The sequence below is a fragment of the Pleurodeles waltl genome, chromosome 2_2 (assembly GCF_031143425.1).
Source record: "Pleurodeles waltl isolate 20211129_DDA chromosome 2_2, aPleWal1.hap1.20221129, whole genome shotgun sequence".
NCBI classification, from domain to species: domain Eukaryota; kingdom Metazoa; phylum Chordata; class Amphibia; order Caudata; family Salamandridae; genus Pleurodeles; species Pleurodeles waltl.
In genome coordinates, this window is record NC_090439.1 from 833,705,074 (window position 1) to 833,726,445 (window position 21,372).

The 21,372-nt window shown below is 45.3% G+C and overlaps 2 protein-coding genes across 3 annotated transcripts in view; one reads left to right on the forward strand and one right to left on the reverse strand.

Moving 5' to 3' along the window:
• The window catches only part of OTUD6B (OTU deubiquitinase 6B), a 147,604-nt gene extending 129,862 nt beyond the window's left edge, over nucleotides 1-17,742 (reverse strand). Inside the window, exon 1 of the mRNA XM_069220460.1 lies at nucleotides 17,579-17,742. Coding sequence (XP_069076561.1) covers nucleotides 17,579-17,648 — 70 coding nt within the window. The 5' untranslated portion in view covers nucleotides 17,649-17,742. The remainder of the gene's footprint in view (nucleotides 1-17,578) is intronic.
• A 451-nt stretch (nucleotides 17,743-18,193) lies between these two features.
• LRRC69 (leucine rich repeat containing 69) overlaps nucleotides 18,194-21,372 on the forward strand; it is a 182,256-nt gene continuing 179,077 nt past the window's right edge. Inside the window, exon 1 of one of the 2 annotated variants that reach the window (XM_069220458.1) lies at nucleotides 18,194-18,391. In XM_069220458.1, the coding sequence (XP_069076559.1) occupies nucleotides 18,215-18,391 (177 nt within the window). In that variant the 5' untranslated portion in view covers nucleotides 18,194-18,214. The remainder of the gene's footprint in view (nucleotides 18,392-21,372) is intronic. The other variant, XM_069220459.1, reaches the window with a different exon arrangement.

A 21,372-nucleotide genomic window follows, 5' to 3' on the forward strand; every position in this document is an offset into this window, starting at 1 on the left:
AAGAAATGCCTCACAAAAATAGACTCAGCTAGCCCAATACAGATGTCTTATTCCAACAAAAAATGTATAAAAAACCCTATAAAGACAGCAGAGAAACTATCAGCATAAAATAACAATTACACAGACAGTACAGAATAAATAAAGCAGTCATCAAGAAAGCCAAAATATCACAAACATCTAAGAGGTTACTAGCCAAACCAAGAAACTCCGAAAAATCATCCTGGAGATACCTATTCAAGGTAACTATTTCAACCGTGAGAGCTATACAAAATCTCTCTGTAACATGATGACTTACCACTTTAATGAAATAGCAAACAGACTTGTGGTTGCTGCACTAGTTGTGTATTCAAAAGGAACTCCGGAGGCAGGGCCAAATTTTCCCCTTATGCTCAGACCTGCAGCACAGGTGCGCCATAGGCAATCCTGTTTGCGCCTGTCCACATCCGTTCCACAGCCAGCACCAGCCACTATGTCCGTTTTGGAGCAGGTAAATTCCTATCTTCTGACTTTCTAAAACACTATTAGTAAACATACAAATAAAGGTCACATCTGGGACCCAATATGTTTAATGTTTGCATTGGCAAGTTTGGTCTTCCTCATTAGGTGTCCCCTGCTGCCTTATATAGACCCACTTCTGCCTCTTAGTCCCTAGCTCGGGGTCTCATAAATGCACGCTATTGGAGCAGACACGTGCAAGAAGTCAATGACCTAATTATAGGTCAGCTAGATGTTATATTTATTACTGAAACCTGGATAAAATGTTGGTACAATCATGACAGTCACTGCCTTTCCACCCAGATATACGATTATGAGACGCAACAAAGTGGAAATCCGAGGTGGTGGAATCATCTTTCGTGACTCTACAATGCAGCTCCTTCAATCTAGACTCCCTCAAGGGAGCAGAGAGTTTAGGGCTTTGTCTCAAGTTCAACCCTTCCCACATCCTCCACGGGCTGCCTACTCTACTGTCTTTTCATCCCAGGAGCTACCTTCCAAACCACATTTGGGGAGGCACTTGCCCCTTTCTTGCTTTAATACGGCAGTTTCACTGCCCTGGTAGACTTTAATTTCCACTTTGATGATCCACACAATACAGAAAGTCAACAACCTTTCAGATACCTTAAGGATAACAGAGCTCCCCCAAATGATAGTCGTCCCTACCCACTCGCTGGGACATACCCTTGACAGGGTTTGCTTGAACCACCCTCAGTTAACTACCGAAGACCCCATCACTCACTCATGGTTTGATCACTGTTTAATCCCTTTTAAATTGACGATTATTAAAGCAAGAAAGGGGCAAGTGCCTCCCCAAATGTGGTTTGGAAGGTAGCTCCTGGGATGAAAAGACAGTAGAGTAGGCAGCCCGTGGAGGATGTGGGAAGGGTTGAACTTGAGACAAAGCCCTAAATTGACTTGAATGTGGTTGGTAACAACAATCCCACAACCCTCCATCCTCCGGCTTACACCCCACACCAAAAGCATGTATGTTGGAGTGTTGCAGCCTATTCGTCAATCAGAAGAAAGGCCACACCATAGCATGGTAACTGCGATGTGTCTAGTAGGCCTAAGGTGCAGAGACTCTGGGGCATGTCCTACCCAGAAAGTCGTTCAAGTAAAGGCAGACAGGGTCCCTAAGGTTTTGAAAGAGTTGGGACAATTCCACTAAGTCATAGGCAATCTTTTTGTTATTCAAAAGGAGCCACAGTTCATGGAACCAGTGTTCGTATGTAGGGGCAATAGGGTTTCCGCCAGAGGGAAAGGATTGTGTGCTTCACAGCCAGGAAAAGATGAGATACACGATTACACATTGTGGAATGGTGGGGATAAAAGCCATCCGCAGGCCTTCCGAGGATGGTGAATTTAGGAAGTTTATTGAGTTTGCAGCCCTAAATCTGGGAGATTGCCTAGAATGGAGCATCCCAATTGGCCTCTAGGAAGGGGCAAAACCATAGGATGTGTAGGAGGGTACCTGTGTCGCCACAACCATGCCAGCACGTAACGTGGTATGCTGCGTTGATAGTATGCAGTTGATGTTGCCCGAGGTGCCAGCGATACAACATTTTGTGTAAGATTTCCCTGCCCTGCACATGTCTAGTGAAATGAGTGCTGCAGTGGAATACTTCCTGCCATTGTTTAGTGTCTAGAGTAAACTGCAGATCTCTCTCCCAGTGTACTTGATATATTGCTTCGGGTGGCGTGGTCTGGTTAATAAGGATACTGTAAATATTGGAGATTGGATACTTATGGGAACTGAGACGTTGAAAAGAAGTCTCCCAAGGGGGTGAGTGATCTGGTGCCCCTGCCGCTTTGACACTGGGGTGGGAGATTCAGTGGTGAAGCTGAACATAGCGAAACTGTAGAGATTGTGATATCCTGTCTAGTTTGAGATACTCAAAGGTCCATACTAGGTAAGAAATCTCAGAGGCAAAAGCAGCCTTTCTTCCTCCACATGTGGAAAGCCCATGTCTGCTGTCCCAGAGAGAACACTGAGTTGTGCAGGATGGAGTTGGGGGAAGAAGGGATTTGTGGAGGAAAGAGTTAAGGATCTGCTTAGTGGCAATTCAGTCCCGGACAGCTAGGGTAGGTCTAGTGATAGGGGAGAGGTATAGGAGCTGGCCACTCAAGGCTCTGAAGGCTCTGGGGACCTGCGGGCCTCGCCCAATAGTCTAGACATGAGGTTCTGATCTATAAAAATACTACGGATTGTCAGTTTATCCTTTACGCCATTTGATCCTGTAATTGGCCACTCAAGGCTCTGAAGGCTCTGGGGACCTGCGGGCCTCGCCCAATAGTCTAGACATGAGGTTCTGATTTGTAAAAATACTACAGATTGTCAGTTTATCCTTTACGCCATTTGATCCTGTAATGTAGTTGGGAAGCCTGATAGAAGCTGAAAAAGTGGGGCACCTCCAGGCACTCTTCCCTGGTATGTTGGATGAAGGTCTGGAAGGCTAATCTGGAGTGCCCCTGCCCCCCCCAAATGTTGGACTTGCAAGCTGTCTGGAGGCAAGTGATCCCGTCATGGCCTGGAAGAGGGATAAGATGCAGGGAGAAGTGTCATCTAGAGGGCCACAATGAATAGAACCCAAGAGAGGGAGCGATTGCTCCAAGCGAGTAGGGGTGCCTTGGTTTTCTGCAGATGGGATTCAAAGCTGAGGGAGGAGCAAGCTTGGGTACCCAAGTATCTGATGAAGGTGGTTAGTCTTCAAAATGGTGTTGCTGTGGCAAGGGTTTCTGCCATGTCCTCCCTTTACTAAGACCAGGTCCTCCAACTTTGTCATATTGATCTGAAGAACATAAATCATACAGACTTCCTCCAGGAGGGGGATTAACGCTTAAAGGGAGTGCAGTTAATACGATATCGTCGGCAAATTAGGAAACTTTGAAGGTAGCTCTAAAGAAGGAGAGGACCAGGGCACTCAAAGTCTGTATAATAAATATGTAATCCAAGTAGAGTTTCAAAAGGTACTTTTAATCCAAGATCAGAAAACAGCCAACACGTGTTTCGTCCTTGAAGAGTAGAACCTTATGGACGGCACGGAAGCGTTATCACGCGCTTCCCCTCTCTACTCTTCACACCGACGCTACCAAACGTACGGTGCTTTACAGAAATAAGACTGGGCCCTTAGGGACCCCATGATATCACCATCTGGTGTACGGACACACCATATGACCTGTCTTCATATATATGACAAGCCATAAAGTATAATAAAAGTAATGCAAGCCATACTATATGGCAAGAACTGATCCTATATAGTGGATTCGAAAATGTACTGTTGGGGCACAAGAAGCCCTACTGAAACTAGTCTTTTTCCATACTTGAACCTATGAGCCTTGAAAAAGTCCGCAAGGACGAAACACGTGTTGGCTGTTTTCTGATCTTGGATTAAAAGTACCTTTTGAAACTCTACTTGGATTACATATTTATTATACAGACTTTGAGTGCCCTGGTCCTCTTCTTTTTTCATTTTGTACCTAACAGCACAGGAAATAGATGGTCCCTATTGGGTTCCGTGTGTTATTCTGTGTATCTGTGAAACCCGTGGTGGTTGGGTTTTCTTGACCAGGTTGGCACCATGCCCCAAACATACGCTGTACGACTTCGAACTTGATTGGATTTAGATGTGCGACAAGAGCATTAACCACTTTCTTTTTTAAAAAACGTTTACTAATCTAAAGAAGGAGATACCATGGATTTAGAGATTGCCCCTGCCGTCCTGGAGAAAGGCTTCCAGGAAGAGATTGAATAGGAGAAGTAAATGAGGACAGCCTTGACGTGGCAGGCCTCGAGAAATCTACTCGCCCACCCCCTATTACAAGTAAGCACCCCCTCGAGCTATATTCAAGACCTACTTGCCTGTTCTGGTCAGTTGACAAAGAACAGGCATTCTATTCACTCAGAAAGTGAAGGAGCAATAAAGATGCCTTTAAATCTTGTTTTTATCCCGTCACATTGGCTCTGTGTTCTGAGATAGAGGTCCGAAATCAGTTATTTCTCTGACTGCAGAGTTCCAGGATTCTGTAAAGCAAACTGTCTGACTTGCTGTACAAAGAGTAAGAAGTGAAAGGCTGTAGGGTGTCAAATTGTTCCTAACACACATTCAAATAGCTAATAAGTCAACTATACAAACATTTCAGAAACTATTTCAGTAGTTGGGAAAACCCATTTTGTTTACTTCTGTGTCATGAAAAAAATATTTTATTAGGATTAAAACAAATAAGAATACTTTACTTGGTGATGTGCAAATGGCAAATATGTATTCTGAAACCCACTTCTCACAGATTATTGTTGATACACTATATAGTTTTATTAGTAAGCTCCAAGTTAGTGGGAAAGTTTTTGGTAATTTCAATGGGAAATGTACTGTCTGTAAATGACAGTGAGCTACCACATCATGCTTTAGTGATATATTTATTAAAAGGGAGTGTTTAAATATGAACTGAGAAACACTCCTGCCACTGTCCTGATGGAAAGATGGAAGAGAAAAATTGATAGGAAAAGTTAAATGACGAGGATACGAAATAGTGTTTATTATTACATGGATTGAGGTGGCCACCATAATTCCACCCATCCCTCATTTGATTTCTCAATGAATCACACTAATTATGAAACGTGTGCTGCAAACAGCACATCACTTATAAAGCAAACATGACTAAGTCATGCCTAGGGTTCTAGTGCTCCGGTACAAATACAGCACGGCCTTGCAGTTCAGACTGGACTGTTCCTTTTGTGAAGTTATTACGGCTGAGTAATCGCTTGCCTATAGTGATACAGCTACATACAGTCCCTGCCCATAGAGAAGTGAGAGAAAACAAAATATGGAGAAAGCCAATAAGTCTGGCTTTTATGTGCTAACACGTGCAAGGGCATATACCAGTGCTATCTGCACTACTTAGCAAAGGATTAGTTCACTGCTATTGCCTGTGCTAAATGTGTGTCTGTAAAGGACAACTGCACTCTGCTTTAGTGATGTTTTGTGCTAATATTTAAAAAACATGAAAAACTGCTTTTTATATACAATTCTTGTGAGAGATATAGTGGTAACTGGGTGATTATTTAGTATACTTTTTTTAATTGAATCTCCTCCTGCAATGCATAGCAAGCATTCCATAAAAGGTGGATGGACACACAAACAGCCGGTAGCATGAGGATGGAAACATTTTCTCAATTATGTGAAATGAGACAGAAGTAGTCTTCTGGGAGAGTTAAGGTCACACTCAATGTATGTTTTAAGGAATTGGTAACAATAGGTGATGTGCACACTGCCCTGATTATATCCGGCTCTTAGATCTGGCATCCTAAGCGTGGTATTACTCTTGACTTTTTGCCTTTCTCTCTTGTTTTACTGATATGTTTTTGTTGACTTTAGGACTCTGAGCACTTTACCACTGCTAATCAGTGCTAAAGTGCATGTGCTTCTCCCCTACAAACATAGTACCATTGGTATACTCACAATTAGCATATTTAATTTACCTGTAAGTCCCTTGTCGAGTGGTGAATCATTCCCCCAGGGCCTGTAAATTAAATGCTACTAGTGGGCCTGCAGCACTGATTGTGACACCCACCTAAGTAGCCCTGTGAAACTGTCTCAGACCTGCCACTGCAGAGGCTTTGTGTACAGTTCCACTGCCACCCCCAACTTGGCACTTAAAATACCTTGCCAAGTCCTACTCTCACCTTTTGCTTACATCTAAGTCACCTTTAAATTAGACCCACAGGAGCTCATGAGACGGGGTTCAATGTAAGTAGAAAGGCAGGTCATGCACCTCGTCGTTCCCATGTCCAGGTAATTAAAAAACCCTCAAGTGCTTTTCATTATGGGGAGGCCTACCCATCTCATAAGCCAGCATTAGGAATTCCTTATAATAACCTTAAATTGTAATTCCTGATCTGAGAGGATTGGCTGGGACATGTTTAGTACCATTGGAGTGGCAATAATAAATCCTCTTTACTGGTAAAGTCAGTTTTATTATTACTATTTTAGAAACGCCACTTTTAGAAAGTGGACATTTCTCTGCACTATCTGCCCTGTGAGCCTACAGACTCCCTGCAATACAGGTCTAGCTCTAGTAGGGTGACAGTTCCACTTGTGCATTCCCTTCAGCACCCACAACACAGGACACTCAGCCATATCAGCATATTGATGGGTCTTCCTGTGTAAGAAGTGGGGAGGGCCTCACACTTATATTTCAAAGGGTAAAGGCTGGGTACAGACAGGATGGCTGATTATCTCTCACTGGCTGTCTGGAGCCGAGACTGAATTGAAAGGGTGACCTGTGCACTTCACAAGGATTCTTTGTGGTCATCCCCCACATCAAAGGCACTTCTTTATATAAGTAGTGGGCCCCCTTGTTCCACTGGGGAGATCACTGGACTCAGAAAAAACCCTGCCAGGAGTACAGGCTGCTGCGTCGACATGATTGCACCTGCGTTGGCTGTTCCCAGGAAAAGCAAAGGCCGCCGCTGAAAGGGGCATAACGGGCTGGCGCAAAAAACGGCCGCCTTGGTCAAACCGGTTTAGGAGGAAATGTTGCACCCGTACAAGTGTGATGCCCACCCCCCGACACAAATAACAGAGTGGGGGAGAAGGCGCAAAAAAGAGGGAAAACCAATGGGGATGGTTTGAATCATGTCTAGTTACATACACAAGGTGATGGTGGCCAGAGATGTCTAGTTACATACACAAGGTGATGGTGGCCAGAGAAGTCAGAGCCTGGTTGGGGATGGGGGGGGGGGGGAAATCACCCCTTTCAGAACACGTATCACAAAGGGTCCACGAAAAGACTATGGGGGTTATTACAACTTTGGAGGAGGTGTTAATCCATCCCAAATGTGACGGATATACCACCAGCCGTATTACGAGTTCCATAGGATATAATGGACTCTTAATACAGCTGGTGGTATATCCGTCACTTTACCGTCACTTTTGGGACGGATTAACACCTCCTCCAAAGTTGTAATAACCCCTTAAGTCATTTCATAACGGCCGCCTTGGTCCCGAAAGGGACCGGTCAAACCGGTTTAGGAGGAAATGTCGCATCCGTACAAGTGTGACGCTCCCCCACCACACGAATAACAGAGTGGGGGAGAAGACGCAAAAAGAGGGAAAACCAATGGGGGGTTTGAATCATTCAAACCCCTCAATGGGGAAACATGGATTCACCTGCAAGTGGTCCGGGGGGACACTTAAAGGAGCGCGCTGTCCCATTTCTAAAGGACAGACAGACGACGACCCGGGACAGCGCGCCAACCAGAAGGAAGAAGAAAGGAGATCAGGGCTTGCCATCGTCAAGCGCTTGCATCTGATTTTGGCACCCGACCCGGAGACGAATTTCCCCCCAGGCGCATCACTGCTGTGTGGCACCGCTCACCTTTTTATTTGGAGCACGGCTGGCTCCTGTCCTGGGCGCCGCAACCGTGTGCTTCTAACGGTCGGGTCTGCAGCCGGGCTCGTCAAATAGCAGAAGTAGCACCTGGCGTCCAACCTCGACAGCGTGCGGCCGCACAAGCTGCGGATAAGACTCTGCGCATGGGACCGCTTATGTGGGGCAACGCGACCACGCTGCCAGGAGTTTCCTTCTGGCCCGGCCCGATGGAGAGTTTCCACCCAGGCGTGCCGCTGCTGTGTGGCACCACTCACTTTTTGATTTGAGCACGGCTGGCTACAGGAGTTTCCTTTTCGGTGTGTCCGGCTCCGCCATCACTGACCTGCGGCACCCCTGCTGGTAATTGGCATTGCGGGCGGCGTTGCAGGAGGAGGTGACAAGTGGAACCAGCAATTCCTTGCCGTCACGTGCGGCTGCAAGCATTCAGGGAACCGCCCGCAAGGACTTGGGACCGCCCACCAGGGCGACGCAACCACGTGTTTTTCGTGCTCATAGCAGAGCAGTGTTCCCCGAGGAGGACCACCTGTTTGGTGACGTGACTCCAAGGGGCCAGACTGTTTGCCCTTTCATTCGGGAGCGGCGATTTGAGCACACGACTACACGTGCGGACACAGTTGTAATCAATTGTTCTTGAGGAGGACGGCCTATTTTGCGACGCGACTCCTAGGGGCAGGGTTGTTTGTCTAAGCGATTTAAAAACCACAACAATTACTGACTCCAAGGGGCCGAACTGCAATTTAAGCATATGCACAGAGTGGGAGGGATAGTCATTTCTCCAGGCAACGCGACCCCACGTGGTTAACATTTTAATTTCACTTGCTGTTTGATAACTTTGGGCTGAGTTGACCCAGAGACAATTCAAAGGAAAAAAAACAACAACAAAAAAGTCTTTAAGCAAAATATACATAGATACAGCGAGCGAGCACTTCAGAAACTCATTTTCTCAGAAACAGCATTGAAGAAGTAGAAGTAGCTGATCACCAAGATGATCTAGAACAAATACTGGCACACATGAGGACCGAGGCCCTGAAGCGTGGCAAGGACTGGCTAAGCGCAAAGATGGAGGAGAGAGTCGCCTGAGAGGGATGTCTCACACGTCATGGAACCTAATCCTACCATGAGGGAAGACGCCAAGGGCACATGGTCCGAGGACCCACCCACACACAAAGCAGCCAAGCGACAGAGGGCAGAAGGGAGAACAACCAAGAAGGTGGCAAAAAGACCAAAGGCAGTGAACCCGCCTGACCCAGCGCCAGCAGAGGTAGAAGCACCCAAAAGCAGCAGCTTGTTGAAATCATTGGAGGGTGAGCATATAAGCGCAATAATTGAAGAATGTTTGCAGTCTTTTGCACCATTGTTACTGAAAAGCAGAGGCGCAGGGCACAGTATGGGGCGAGCAGAAAAGGGGGGAGCCAAGAAACTCTCAGTAAGGGGGAAGGAACTGGAGCACATGGGGTTAGGAGCGAACAGACAGCCACAAGGGACCCAACACTGGCTTGGGGTATGGGGGGCAAGGAGCAAGAAAATGCTAGGTCTGTGGGGCTATCACCTGAGGCATACCTCAGACCCTCACTAGGTCCCCCAGCAATGACAACAAGGTCTGCAGGTCTGGCAAACGCAATCCCACTAACAGTAAAGGAAAGAATATGGCGAAAGGAATTTATAGACATTTTTTCCCTACTTGAAATTCTGTTAGAAGGATTGGATCTCACAGTTTGTGACAAGAAGGACGAGGATAGGCGGGAAAGAAAGAGGGTCAGGAAAGAAAGGAACTTCGAGAATTGGTTGGATGCTTTTAGGATCATGGCATGCGTAACAGTGAAGAAATTCCCACGCTGCGCAGCCGATTTGTGGTTATATGAGTCAAAAATACATGACGCACACCGCCAGTTCCCTAGGGATGCATGGTTAGAATACGATAAGAGTTTCAGGTTAAAAATGCAGGCCCACCCAGAGATGGAATGGAATGAGGAGGACTTGTCTGGTTATATACACAAGATGATTTTGGCCAGAGGTGTCAGATCCTGGTCGAGGAAGGGGGGGGAAGGAAATCATCCCTTTCGGAACACGTATCACAAAGGGAAACACGAAAAGACATCACAGATTTAAGCCATGGCACAGCGGCAAAGGTCAATGCGATAAGGGGGGGCAGGCAATTTCCTGGAAATTTGAAACCCTGCAAGGGGGGGGGGGGGGGTGGTAAGCACTCAGCATCAGCATGCAAACGCAGAAAAAAAAAAAACACAGATCAGATAAGAAAGAAAAGAAAAAGAAGCATTAAGTATTGTCCTCCAACACGGGGACTCTGCCTGAGAACTGGAAATATTTTGAATTAGCCAGATCCCCCATCAACACACAATTTCTGAGAAAGCTAGCCAATGAATAGTACAACAACAACAAAAAAAAAAAAAGAGGCAGATATATTGGTAAAGGGATTTGAGGAAGGTTTCCGTATCCCAATAACAGAGACAATAGTTAGGGAAAAGGCAGAGGCACTTGGATCCAGCTCAACTGCATAAAACAAGTATTGCCCGGTCTGCAATTAAAAAAATTATCTGAAAACATGTCCCGGTTCACCGGGCCCGCTATTTATGCACAGCAATGGGGATTGCTTGAGTAAACACTAACTTTCGCCAGTCATGCGCAAGGCATTAAGGCAGGGCGGCCTAGCGCCAGCAGTCTTTGGTTCACATTCTTTTTTCGCATAGGTGCGGCCAAAACAGCAGCAGAGTTTGGTTTAGAGGAAAACGCTATCAAAGCTGTGGGTAGGTGGCGTTCCAAAGGATATAAAAGTTATATACGGCCACATTTATTATAATTAGAACTTGTGTCTGGTCCATTGACAGGTGCGCCACCCAAGACAATATGGGTGGTCAGGCACTCCTTCATTACTAGATTACAAACATGGTGAATCAGAACGTCAGCAACATGAGATGGACCTAGCGGCGAGAAAAATAAAATGGTGGGGTTTCCCTGGCATGAGGTGGGAGCAGCTCTCACGAACATTGAGGGGTTTGTTAGACACAGCCCAGAGACATCCAGATGTTTTAATCATACACTTGGGGGGGGGGGGGGAGGGGGGGAAGGATCTAGCCACGTTGGGGCGAAAGATCCTGCTAAATGAGATCAGACAAGATCTGACAGAAATAACAAGGTTATGCGGCAACACGACCATCATATGGTCCGAAACAATTCCCAGGATTAAGTGGAGGGGAGCTTGTTCAAACAAGGCAGTGGACAACTCCAGAAGGAAACTAAACATTGCAGTCTGAAAATACTGCAAAGCAAACAGGCTTGAGAGCATATGACATGGCTTGATTCACCCCAGGCGACCGGAGTTGTACACACCAGACGGCGTGCACCTATCAACAGTGGGAATGGAAATATTCTAGGCAAACCTGGCCGCAGGGATGGCAGAGTCAGGTTGCACACAAAAAAGAAAGAAAAAAAAAATGATGGGGGGGTGCTACCTGGAGATGTAAGCCTCTCAGGCAGCGTGGCGGAAATTAAAGGACGTTTTAACCAAAATAATCGCTAGGCACACCTAGTAAGGCAGTGTGAAGATGGAAGGCTACACACCTGGGGATGCCTTACGGCAGGGTGAAAAGAGGCCAGCTAAGGGGAGTGAGCAGAACAGGGCACTCGCAGCCCAGACCCGCCAGGACGGATGGCAGGGCACAGAAACACGTCAGGTAGCGAGTTGGGCCTAAGCCAAAAAGTTAGAAGCTACCCCCTCTGAGAAATATGGTCAAACGAACACTATGGACTGAGCCCCCTCAGAAACGAAATGTAAAATTGCCTACAGACAAAATGGGTCGAAGAGACATGACAAACAGAGGCCAGGACTCAAAAGGCCAATCAGTCACTGCAGTTCCTGATTTTGTAATTTTGAATTTATTGAAATTGATTGTTCTTGATTTACAAGACCGACAACTAAGTTTGATTATTGTATCAATGTAATTGTGATTTAATTAGCAGTGTAATCAAGGCCTTGCCACAGTAGCTAAATATTAATACTTATAGGCAGTTACACATGCATCTATAGCAATAAAGCAGCCAAGTTATATCCACGAATAAGTGTGCACAGGCTTGTTTGGTGAAATAATAAATTACTGGAGTGAGACAAGTGCGGAAGTCATTGCTTCCCGGTTGCTCTGAGCTGCATTGTGGCCTTCTGACTTTTGCCCTGCATGATCCACTTTCCAACAGGCCAGAGTGACTCCGGGCCTTGTGGCAAGCCCTGCCAAGAACCACGTTCTAAAACCGGACAGACAAGCTGTACCCATCCGTCTCCCGGGACCACGGAGAATCCCGCCCCCCCAACAACCCTGCCAATTGGCAGCTTGAGCTTATTATCCTCGGGCTACCCTGCCTAGCGTGCCGCCACCCTGTGGCAAGAGAAGCCCTCCCTCCATTCCGGCTCCCACTCCTATTGACAGGGGTACCAGAATATCCCCGACAAAGATCACCCAAGACTGCAGGGTGTATGGACCTTGTGATGCTGGAACAGGTATTCCACCAGGAGAAGGAAGTTTCCGAGCCCTGCAGCGGAGAACAGAGTAGCTGCAACACTTTGTGAAGCACCCCTGAGAACGATCACCCCTGCCCGTGGGATTGCCCCCAGGGTTTATAATCCGGGCCAGTGGTGTGCCGAGCCTACGAGCCCCCCTACACTGGGGAAGCCACTTCCAATCTCCCTTGGGAGTGGACTCCACAGCAGAGAGCCCCCACAGCTTGCCCCTAAACTGGGCCAACATGTCGGGAAGAACAGGCATACCACCAGGAGCCTTCGTCCTGACCGGTCCTCCTCAGCCCACAATATCCTTTCTTCCCACCGCATCGGCAAGGAAGCCCAATTCCGCCCAGAGGCAATGTTTCTTGGCTACTCAGCGGAAAAGGGCGCATTCAAGATGTTACAGCACTACCTGGAAAGGAAGCACCTCCACATTTTTGCTCACAGTTCCTTTGAGCTGTACTGAACCGTCGACAAAGGGAAACCATCTCGGAGTGCACACCCGACGCACTGCCAACTAAATTATTATTTTGTGATGCCCATGATAAATCCAAATTAAATCGTTATCGAACCCTATGTGTTGAAGAGCATCCAAAAGAATTACCAGTGTTTTACATAAACTTAAGAATATAAAGATACTATTTTTTTTATAACTCTGTGTGGAGTCCTTTTTGTGGTGCATACATGGGGTCACTATGGGGATAAATTGCACAATTACACAATGCCATCTAAGTTTAGCCTGCTTGCTCTGTGCCAAGCTACTAGAGGGCGTGCACAGGTTAATCTGAGTCGTGTTTCTAACTGGACCTGACTAGAGTGAGAGGATTCTGCTTGGCTAAAGTACATATCATAGCCAACTAGAAGCCCTATTTTTAACACCGGCCATACCTAAAAATGGACAAGAACAGGTCCCAACGTAATTACCAATGGCTAAGACTAAGTTGAGTGTTTCATCCATTGCTCTCTGCTTGTCAGAGTAAATGCCCGGTAGGCTATAAAATAGAAACTTGTAATTACCTCTACATCCCTCGCCCTCATCCCATTCCTTACGTTTTGAGATTAACTGCCCCCAGAAAGTGAAATTGTTAGATGAAAGAACAGGATTAGAGACAACATGGAGTCTGAAGACCTTAGTTGTGTTACGGGTTCCTCCAACTGTATCGTTTAAATAAATACTATATGTTTAGACTAGCAGATTTCTTTTTTTTTAGGCCTTGCCTAGGCAGCACTTGCGCCGTCTCATAGAGACATGTTGTTTTTAGAATATGGGCTTTAACTACCGCCCATGTTTATAATTGGGTTATTTTACTGTCTTTTCTAAATGCATGGTTTAGATTGATGTAAATGCTTACTACTCCCTTCTTTTGCATTTTTGTAACCTCTCACGAGGACTGCTCCTGTTACGTGTCTTTAATCTTCACGTTATTTATTTCACTTTATCAGCACACTTTTTTTTTTTAATTGGTGAGTTAGCTTGCTTTCAAAGCCACGAAAGGAGCAAACTTCCATGACTACAATGACGATAGCAAAACATTTGACCAACCACAATGGTTTGTTTTTCATTTTTGACTTTCTGCTACTCGTTTCTTTTTTGTTTGACTTTTTGCTACTCGTTCATTTTTAAATCTGATTTGAGACTTGAGATTTCATTTTAAGACACAATTGGAACGCACTTCTTTTAACAACATTTTTTTTTTTAACGCTTCGCTTTCGGTCTCCCATCATCACAGTAATATACTTCCAGCTGTTATTTTTTGTTTGCAACAACAATTTTGTACGTTTTAGAGGCTTGTTATTGTTTCCCTCAAAAACGTGGTCTGGGATACTAATGTTCTTAAACAAAAAGAATGTTCTGTTTTTTGTTTTATTTTTATCAACTCTTTTAGGTGCTAGTGTTTTTTTTTTTTTATCATTTCAACTGACTGTCTTTTATTTTAAGAGACAAAAGTAACGTAGCTTTGGAGGCTTATTATCAGAAAGGCAGCCTGCCGGAAAACGCAACCAGCCTTTAACTATGGCGAGGGGGTGAAGGGAATTTGAAGCTATGATCTGCTCTATCTGACTAAGACTAGAAACAAGGGCAGGGGTCAGCACAAGAAGATTTCTTACTGATAATACTATGAATTATGCCTGCTAAAAAAACTGCAGAAATGGAAGAAAACGTGCATGTTAGGGGGCTGGATGTTATAATCATAGATCATATTTTACGCATCATTCTCTATCATGCTGTGGCACAGGCCTTTCAACCTATTTAACTAAAGCCCTCTAGATAATTCAGATGCATGGGAAGGGGATGAGACAATGCTATCGTAACTACACTCTACTTTCACTGGCTTCTGTCTGGCCTGTAAAGATAAAGACTCTACAACCCCATCTCCCCCCCCCCCCCCCCCAGCATAACAAAGCAATCCATTCTAGCATTGGACACGGTAACGGTTTGTTACTGTAATGTAGCTTCATCAAAATTTCTACTGTCATTCAAATGTATTGTAGCCTTTATCTCAAAGATATTGCTATGTTTTTAATTCACTTTTTGTTGCTTTGCCTCTCACTCCTTTCATTCCACTAATCGTCCCTCGTCTCTTTCATTCTTCCTTTAACTCAATACCTCCCTCTTTTTTCCTCCCTGTTCTCTGTATCTTATTTCCCCTCAGTTTCCTTTCCTCATTCCACATATACATATTTTTCTTTTCCTCCCAGCATCTCCTATCTGTCACCCCCTCTCAATACCCAGGGCCCCTGCTCCACAGCCACCAAGGTCTGCCTCAAGGACACGCACCATAGAGAGGTATGCTCGTACAAGTCTCTGCTGGATCCTCCTGGTCCAGTAATTAGAGACCAGGAGCTCATTCCCCAGCCCTGCATGTAACCCCCACCAGTGTTAGCCACCTTTAACAGCCACCACCCCTCCAGTTCCTGGCTTTGCAAGGAGTAAAGAAGCTGATCTTGCGGGTGGGTTAGTTACACTCTAATGCTACCACTTAGGAGTGAAAGGAAACAATTAATTTGTGCGCCCAGCAGATGAGTTTGTGCTCTACATTCTGTGATTTTCCCAGGTTTACACACAGCACTGAAAACCTAGCACAATTTGATTTATTAGATAGTAGAATGACTTGTAATGTGGGGTTGCTGTGTTTTGATTCCATTTGTCCTCTCAGTGCATGCACGCCCGTTGTTAGATGGGTGTTCTGTTTATGGGACTATTACAAAGGGACTATTTGGCCTCAAGGCTACCCACAGAGAAAGGCAGCCTCCTCAAGTCTGGGCAGCTTGGTATGCGCCACATTTAAACTTAGTGGTGGTTTACGATTTAACTTACCGAGCAGACGTTTGAAAAGGGTTGTCAGACTTGTTTCGCCTCATTAGCATGGAGGGCCAAAGCCCCCCCAGTGCCCTACGGCACACCAGACTTGGCCTTCATTAGACCAGATGTACACAACTTGAGTAATGGCAAGAAACCAGCTGAAAAATGGCACCTTTGTTTGTGAAGACGGATGGGCGATATAAAATGCTTGGTGGGAGCTCAGTGAGCCTCAGAACACTGCCTTTGTCATAGTATCTTGCCCCCCTCCCAAATTCTCTGACCTTGTCCCGCACCATCAGACCCACCATCTGCCCCGCTAGTCTTCCAATCAAGCCCATACTTCCAAGACTGATTCCCATGTCATATTAGTTCCTTGCCCCATCTGATGCCGATTGTCCTCCCCAAGGTCACTGCTGCTGTGCTGTATATGTTGTGTGTGAGGCAAAGTTGCAGCGCTGCCTGCACTGTATCTGTTCTTTGTGTAAGGGAAGCTTGCATAGTACATTCTCTGAAAGTGAAGCTTGCACTGCGGTTTTGTTGTGCCTGCTGTGTGTGAGGAAAGCTTGCACTGCTGCTGCCTGTGCTGTATCTGCTGTTTGAGGTAAGCTTGCACTGCTGCATCTGCCCTGTATGTGAGGGAAGCTTTCACTGCTGTTTTGCTGTATTGTATCTGCTGGGTGTGAGGGAAGCTTGCGCTGCTTTTCCTGCTCTGTATGTGAGTGAAGCTTGCACTGCTAACTGTACTATGTCTTTTGTGCGTTTCTTTGCTTTTCATTCAGATTGTTTTCTCCTTTATTAATAAAGTATGGCTTAACACTTTGTTTTGTTGCTTACTATGTACGTTTTTGGACTCTGAAAAGAATGGTACTATTAGCCCTTGGGTTTTCACTAATCCGTGGGTAACCATTTTGTTATATATATATATATTGTTCCAATACGCAGACTGTTTACTGTTTTTATGTCTTCAATGGGCCATTATATCCCAAGCACATTTGACTTTTATTTACTTTGTGCTTTTTTTATTTTATTAGTTTATGCTTTGAAGCTCATTGGTTTCAGAAAAACGCCAGAATTATCCTTTGGTTTGTGTTACTAATCTGTGGAAAACATTTTTATTATATAGAGTAGGCTTTTTTTTTTTTTTACTACTCCACCTGTTTACTTTATAGTTGGTTTTCACAGATTAGTTAACAAAAAAACACAAAAGGATAATAGTAGCGTTCTTCTTCGCTGAGCTTGGGACATCTTGCTCCATTCCCCTAATACCACTATTACGCCCTATAATTTCATATGACATCCTAAAGCATTCTAGGAGTTTAAATCTTGGGAGGATTCCGCTACACTAATCCATACATCTGGAAAAAATGGTTTGCAAGTTAAAAACCAGGGACTATAAACATGTAATTGATTACATGGCGGGACGACCACCCTACATAGTCATGCAAGTTACTCCATAAAGCCGACGTGCTGAATGCATGAAAGTCAATCACACATAACAGCTCTGAACCAATTTCTTTGCAATATGTTATAACAGCCTGGGGTCTTGCATTTTATCTTTAGAAACTGTAGAAGATGGACAATTTGCAACAAGGGAAGAAACTCATTAAATACGAAAGGGGCAAATGAGCGTGGCAATAAAGTAAACAAACTCGTGGTATGCAATGGATGGATGGGCTGTAAGCCACTATACGTTCTTGGTAAATCCACAACAGGGCTTTTAAAATCAGAAGGCTTGCATACGTTGTCTGGTAGACTCGACATGAAAAAACATACGAGGGCTCTGTCCCTATCATGGCCGCCAACTACGACACGCAACAAGATCTGCGCTCTAGTTTTTTTTAGCGCACACCGATAGGTGCATGGTACTTTCTCACCCTGGAGCTCCTTCTTCTCCTTGCGCTGTCGGCGCTGCAAAGCCTCTTCGGGGGAATCCGGTTCTTCCATGGTAGAGGCACCAGTGAAAGGGGAAAGTTATCCTGTCTGCACAGCGCAGTTCACTGCTGCAATAAGGTTGAAGGAACTATGTGACGTCGGACGTCGCGCGTTAAAAGAGTCATCAGTGTAATGCTGCCCCCTTTCGGTTATCTTTGTATATTTAAAAGAATTTTGAGAGTGACTCGGAAGATATTTATGATTTGAAATGGTTTCCCAAAAAACCTCCGATGGTGCCTTAAAGTAAATTGTGGTTTACAAGAGTCTAAAGAACCTCTTCAGTAATACAGTGACCTTTTATAATAAAACACTAAAGTGAGCGGTGAAACCTGCCGAAGTCTCAGCTAATGTAAGGAGAGTAAGGGCTTTATTTCATATGCTCGCTAAGAATTTATCACGGACTGAATATTTGTAATGATGTATTTTGAAGGAAAAATCCATGTTCGCCATCATACCAGTGTGAAGGGATCATATTATTGCTTTAATACGCAGCCTATCGATAGGAGGCCTTTAGTCTTTTCTCTCTTTTTACCACTGCAAAGGCATTTTCGTTTCCATGGAGACAAATATTTGGTCCCATGGCCGACCATCTGCTACTGCGGGCCCTTCAGGGTAAAGCTAAGACACTGAATCTGAACGGGAAGCATCTGCAACGGGTGCCACGAGTGTTGGGCCAGCTGGTACAGCTGCAAGTTCTACAGCTCAAGAACAACCGAATCACCGAGCTGCCGGAAGAAATCGCAAACCTTTGCAGAGCAAGTATCCGTGTCCCGAGAAAGACGTAGGGGTGGGCGTGAACTGCATAATATAGCCAGTTACGTATGTTGTGACGGAGCTGCGGGTGGGCAGGAACTGGTGAAGAACATGGACCAGTCACTGTAATGTGGTTGGCGTGAGGAACTACTGAGCCCCACTCCTATTTTTAGAGGATAGACTCCGTTTCCCTAAGTCTGGACTCGGCTGCACTGTACTAAGCCCCCCTGCTGTTTTTAGAGGGAGGGCTCCTTTCCCCTTAGTCTGAGTCAAAGGGCGAGTAAAACATTTTCTAGCATTCTGGTTAAGAATTTTTCAATTCTATTAAGGACAGGGAGGCGAGGATTATGCTTCTCTTTCCATGCTTTATTTTAACAGCAGCCAATGAAAACCATGGAAAACAAAAAAACTACATATCCCAATATATGATATGTCACGTGCTAACCATAGAGAAGGTAGCCTATAAAGTGTTGCATCACACCCAGCCACTCCTCTTTCTTTGTCCAAATTCGCAACAGTAAAAGTCAAAGTCTTAACATGAAACTTGTAAACGCAATCTGGAATCCAACTTGACCGGAAACTTGAACGGTGCCAGAACAGACCAAAATCACTTCTCATCATTCCCTAGGGAAAAAAAGAAAAATTCAGGCCATAAAAGCTGAACATCATAAAATGATACTTGTATCTACTACCAAATAGGGTGGGTTAGCACTGAAAATCAGTAAACTTGTACATGAACTTAATAGAAATAAAATGTACCACAAGATAACATATATAACAGTGCAGTGGGATAATCCTCGCCTCTGTGTCCTTAATAGAATTGAAAAATTCTTAACGCGAATGCTAGAATTTTTTTTATTCTATGTCAGGACCGGAGTCTCAGATTATGCTTGCTCAAAGCTGATACACAACCACCGATTCAATATCAACAATAGGTTTACATTAGAAACTTTTAAAAGACGAAGGGGAAGACCAGTCCGCTGCCCTTAGAATGTCCTCTAAACGAGAACCCAAAGCAAAAGACTTTGAAGCCATAGCCCCTCTGGAAGAATGAGCACCAAACCTAGAAATATCAATGCCTGCTTCATTCAGTAACTATCGCATCCATCTAGCAAGGGTGGCTGAAGAAACAGGATGAAAAGGCTTAACCAATGAAATGAGTAACTGACCCCCCATATCAGAACGAAACTCTTCTGTACTCACCTCGTAAGCTCTAAGGCACTGTACAACACATAGTTTGGGGTTGTCCACAAAACAGGGATAAGAAACGGACTTCAGATTGCATTTAGTTCTACGTGAAATAGCAAAAGAAACCCCCTCAGGAAAAAACTCTCCCAGCCAAATCCAGAGCCCTAACATCTGAAACTCTCTTACATGAAATTAAACATAACAACATTGTGAGTTTAGCTGAAAGTTGTTTCCTAGACAAAAATCTATTGGAAGGCCATGATTCTAAAAAACGAAGAACAATGTTCACATCCCAAAGGGAAGAATAGCGAGGACAAGGAGGATTAGCCAATCTGATACCCCTCATTAATTTACAAACAATGGGAGACTCTCCAATGGGTTTACCCTCTACTGGTAAATGCCCTGCTGAAATAGCAGATTGATAATTATTAATAGAGCGATAAGCTAGACCTGATGCCGCTAAAGAAGATAGAAAATTTAGGACCAGACAGCAATCTGCTGAAGAAGGATCTGCACCCCTAGAACTACACCAAGAACTCCATCGCTTCCAAGCCAAAGCGTATCTCTTGTGAGTACTGGAGGACCAGGAACCTGCAATGAACTCGGAAGACTCTTGCGAAAGTCCTGGGATACTCCATCTTTCCCTGAAAGACGCCAAGCTACCAGATATAACTGACCCAACAGGATCAATGGGTGGAAGAGACCCCGAGGGTCCTGGAGAAGATTCTCCCGGAAGGGAAGAAGAATCGGATGATCGTAACTCAACTCCATTGCCAATGGAAACCATGCCTGAGACCTCCAAAGATGCATCACCAGAACCAGCTCTGCTTGCTGACGTCTGATCTGTGCCAATACCCTGGGTATCATCAAGAGCGGGGGAAAAGCGTAACTCTGTTCTTGAGACCAGTCCTAAAGGAACGCATCCGTGTTCGTTGCTTCCAGATCTGGCCTCCAACTGAAAAAACGTTTGGTCTGCTGATTGAGGCGAGACGCAAACAGGTCTATCGAGAAAGGACCCCACCGAGCAGAAAGTGCTTGGAAAACTCTGGGGTGAAGCCTCCAATCGCTGTAATCTCTCAGGTGTCGCGAGTTCCAGTCCGCCACCAAGTTGCTGGCCCCTGGGAGGTACTCCGCGACGACTGAAATCCTGTGCTGAAGGCAAAAGTGCCAAAATTCCTTGGCTATCTCTGCCAAAATGCGGGAACGAGTTCCCCCCAACTTGTTGACATATCTCACCGCCGAGATATTGTCCATGCGAAGGAGAACACAACAGTTTGCCCTGAGAGGGGAGAGACTCCTGATCGCAAAAGAACCTGCTAGGAGCTCCAAACAATTGATGTGAAGATTCAGCTCCATGTTGGACCATCTGCCCCCCGTGGACACAGATCCGCAACGGGCTCCCCAGCCCCAACGACTGGCATCGGACTCTATCACCACATCCGGGAGAGAACTGTAAATAGCTCTGCCGTTCCAGGCTTCCATATGCTCCAACCACCAATTCATCTCTGCACGAGATTCCTCGGATAGGAGCACCTGATCCGCATAACTGAGACCTCTTTGAAGATGGGAGATCTTTAAACGTTGAAAGGCTCGGTAATGAAGAGGGCCTGGAAAAATCGCTTGAATCGAAGAAGAAAGCAGGCCCATCATGCGGGCAATCGCCTTCAATGATACAGTCTGTCTGGATAACAGAGACCTCAACTCTCTCTTGATCTAATGAATCTTGCTTGGGGGAAGAAGCAACTGAGACTGTACCGAGTCTATCTGGAAACCCAGAAAATCCATCTGCTGAGAC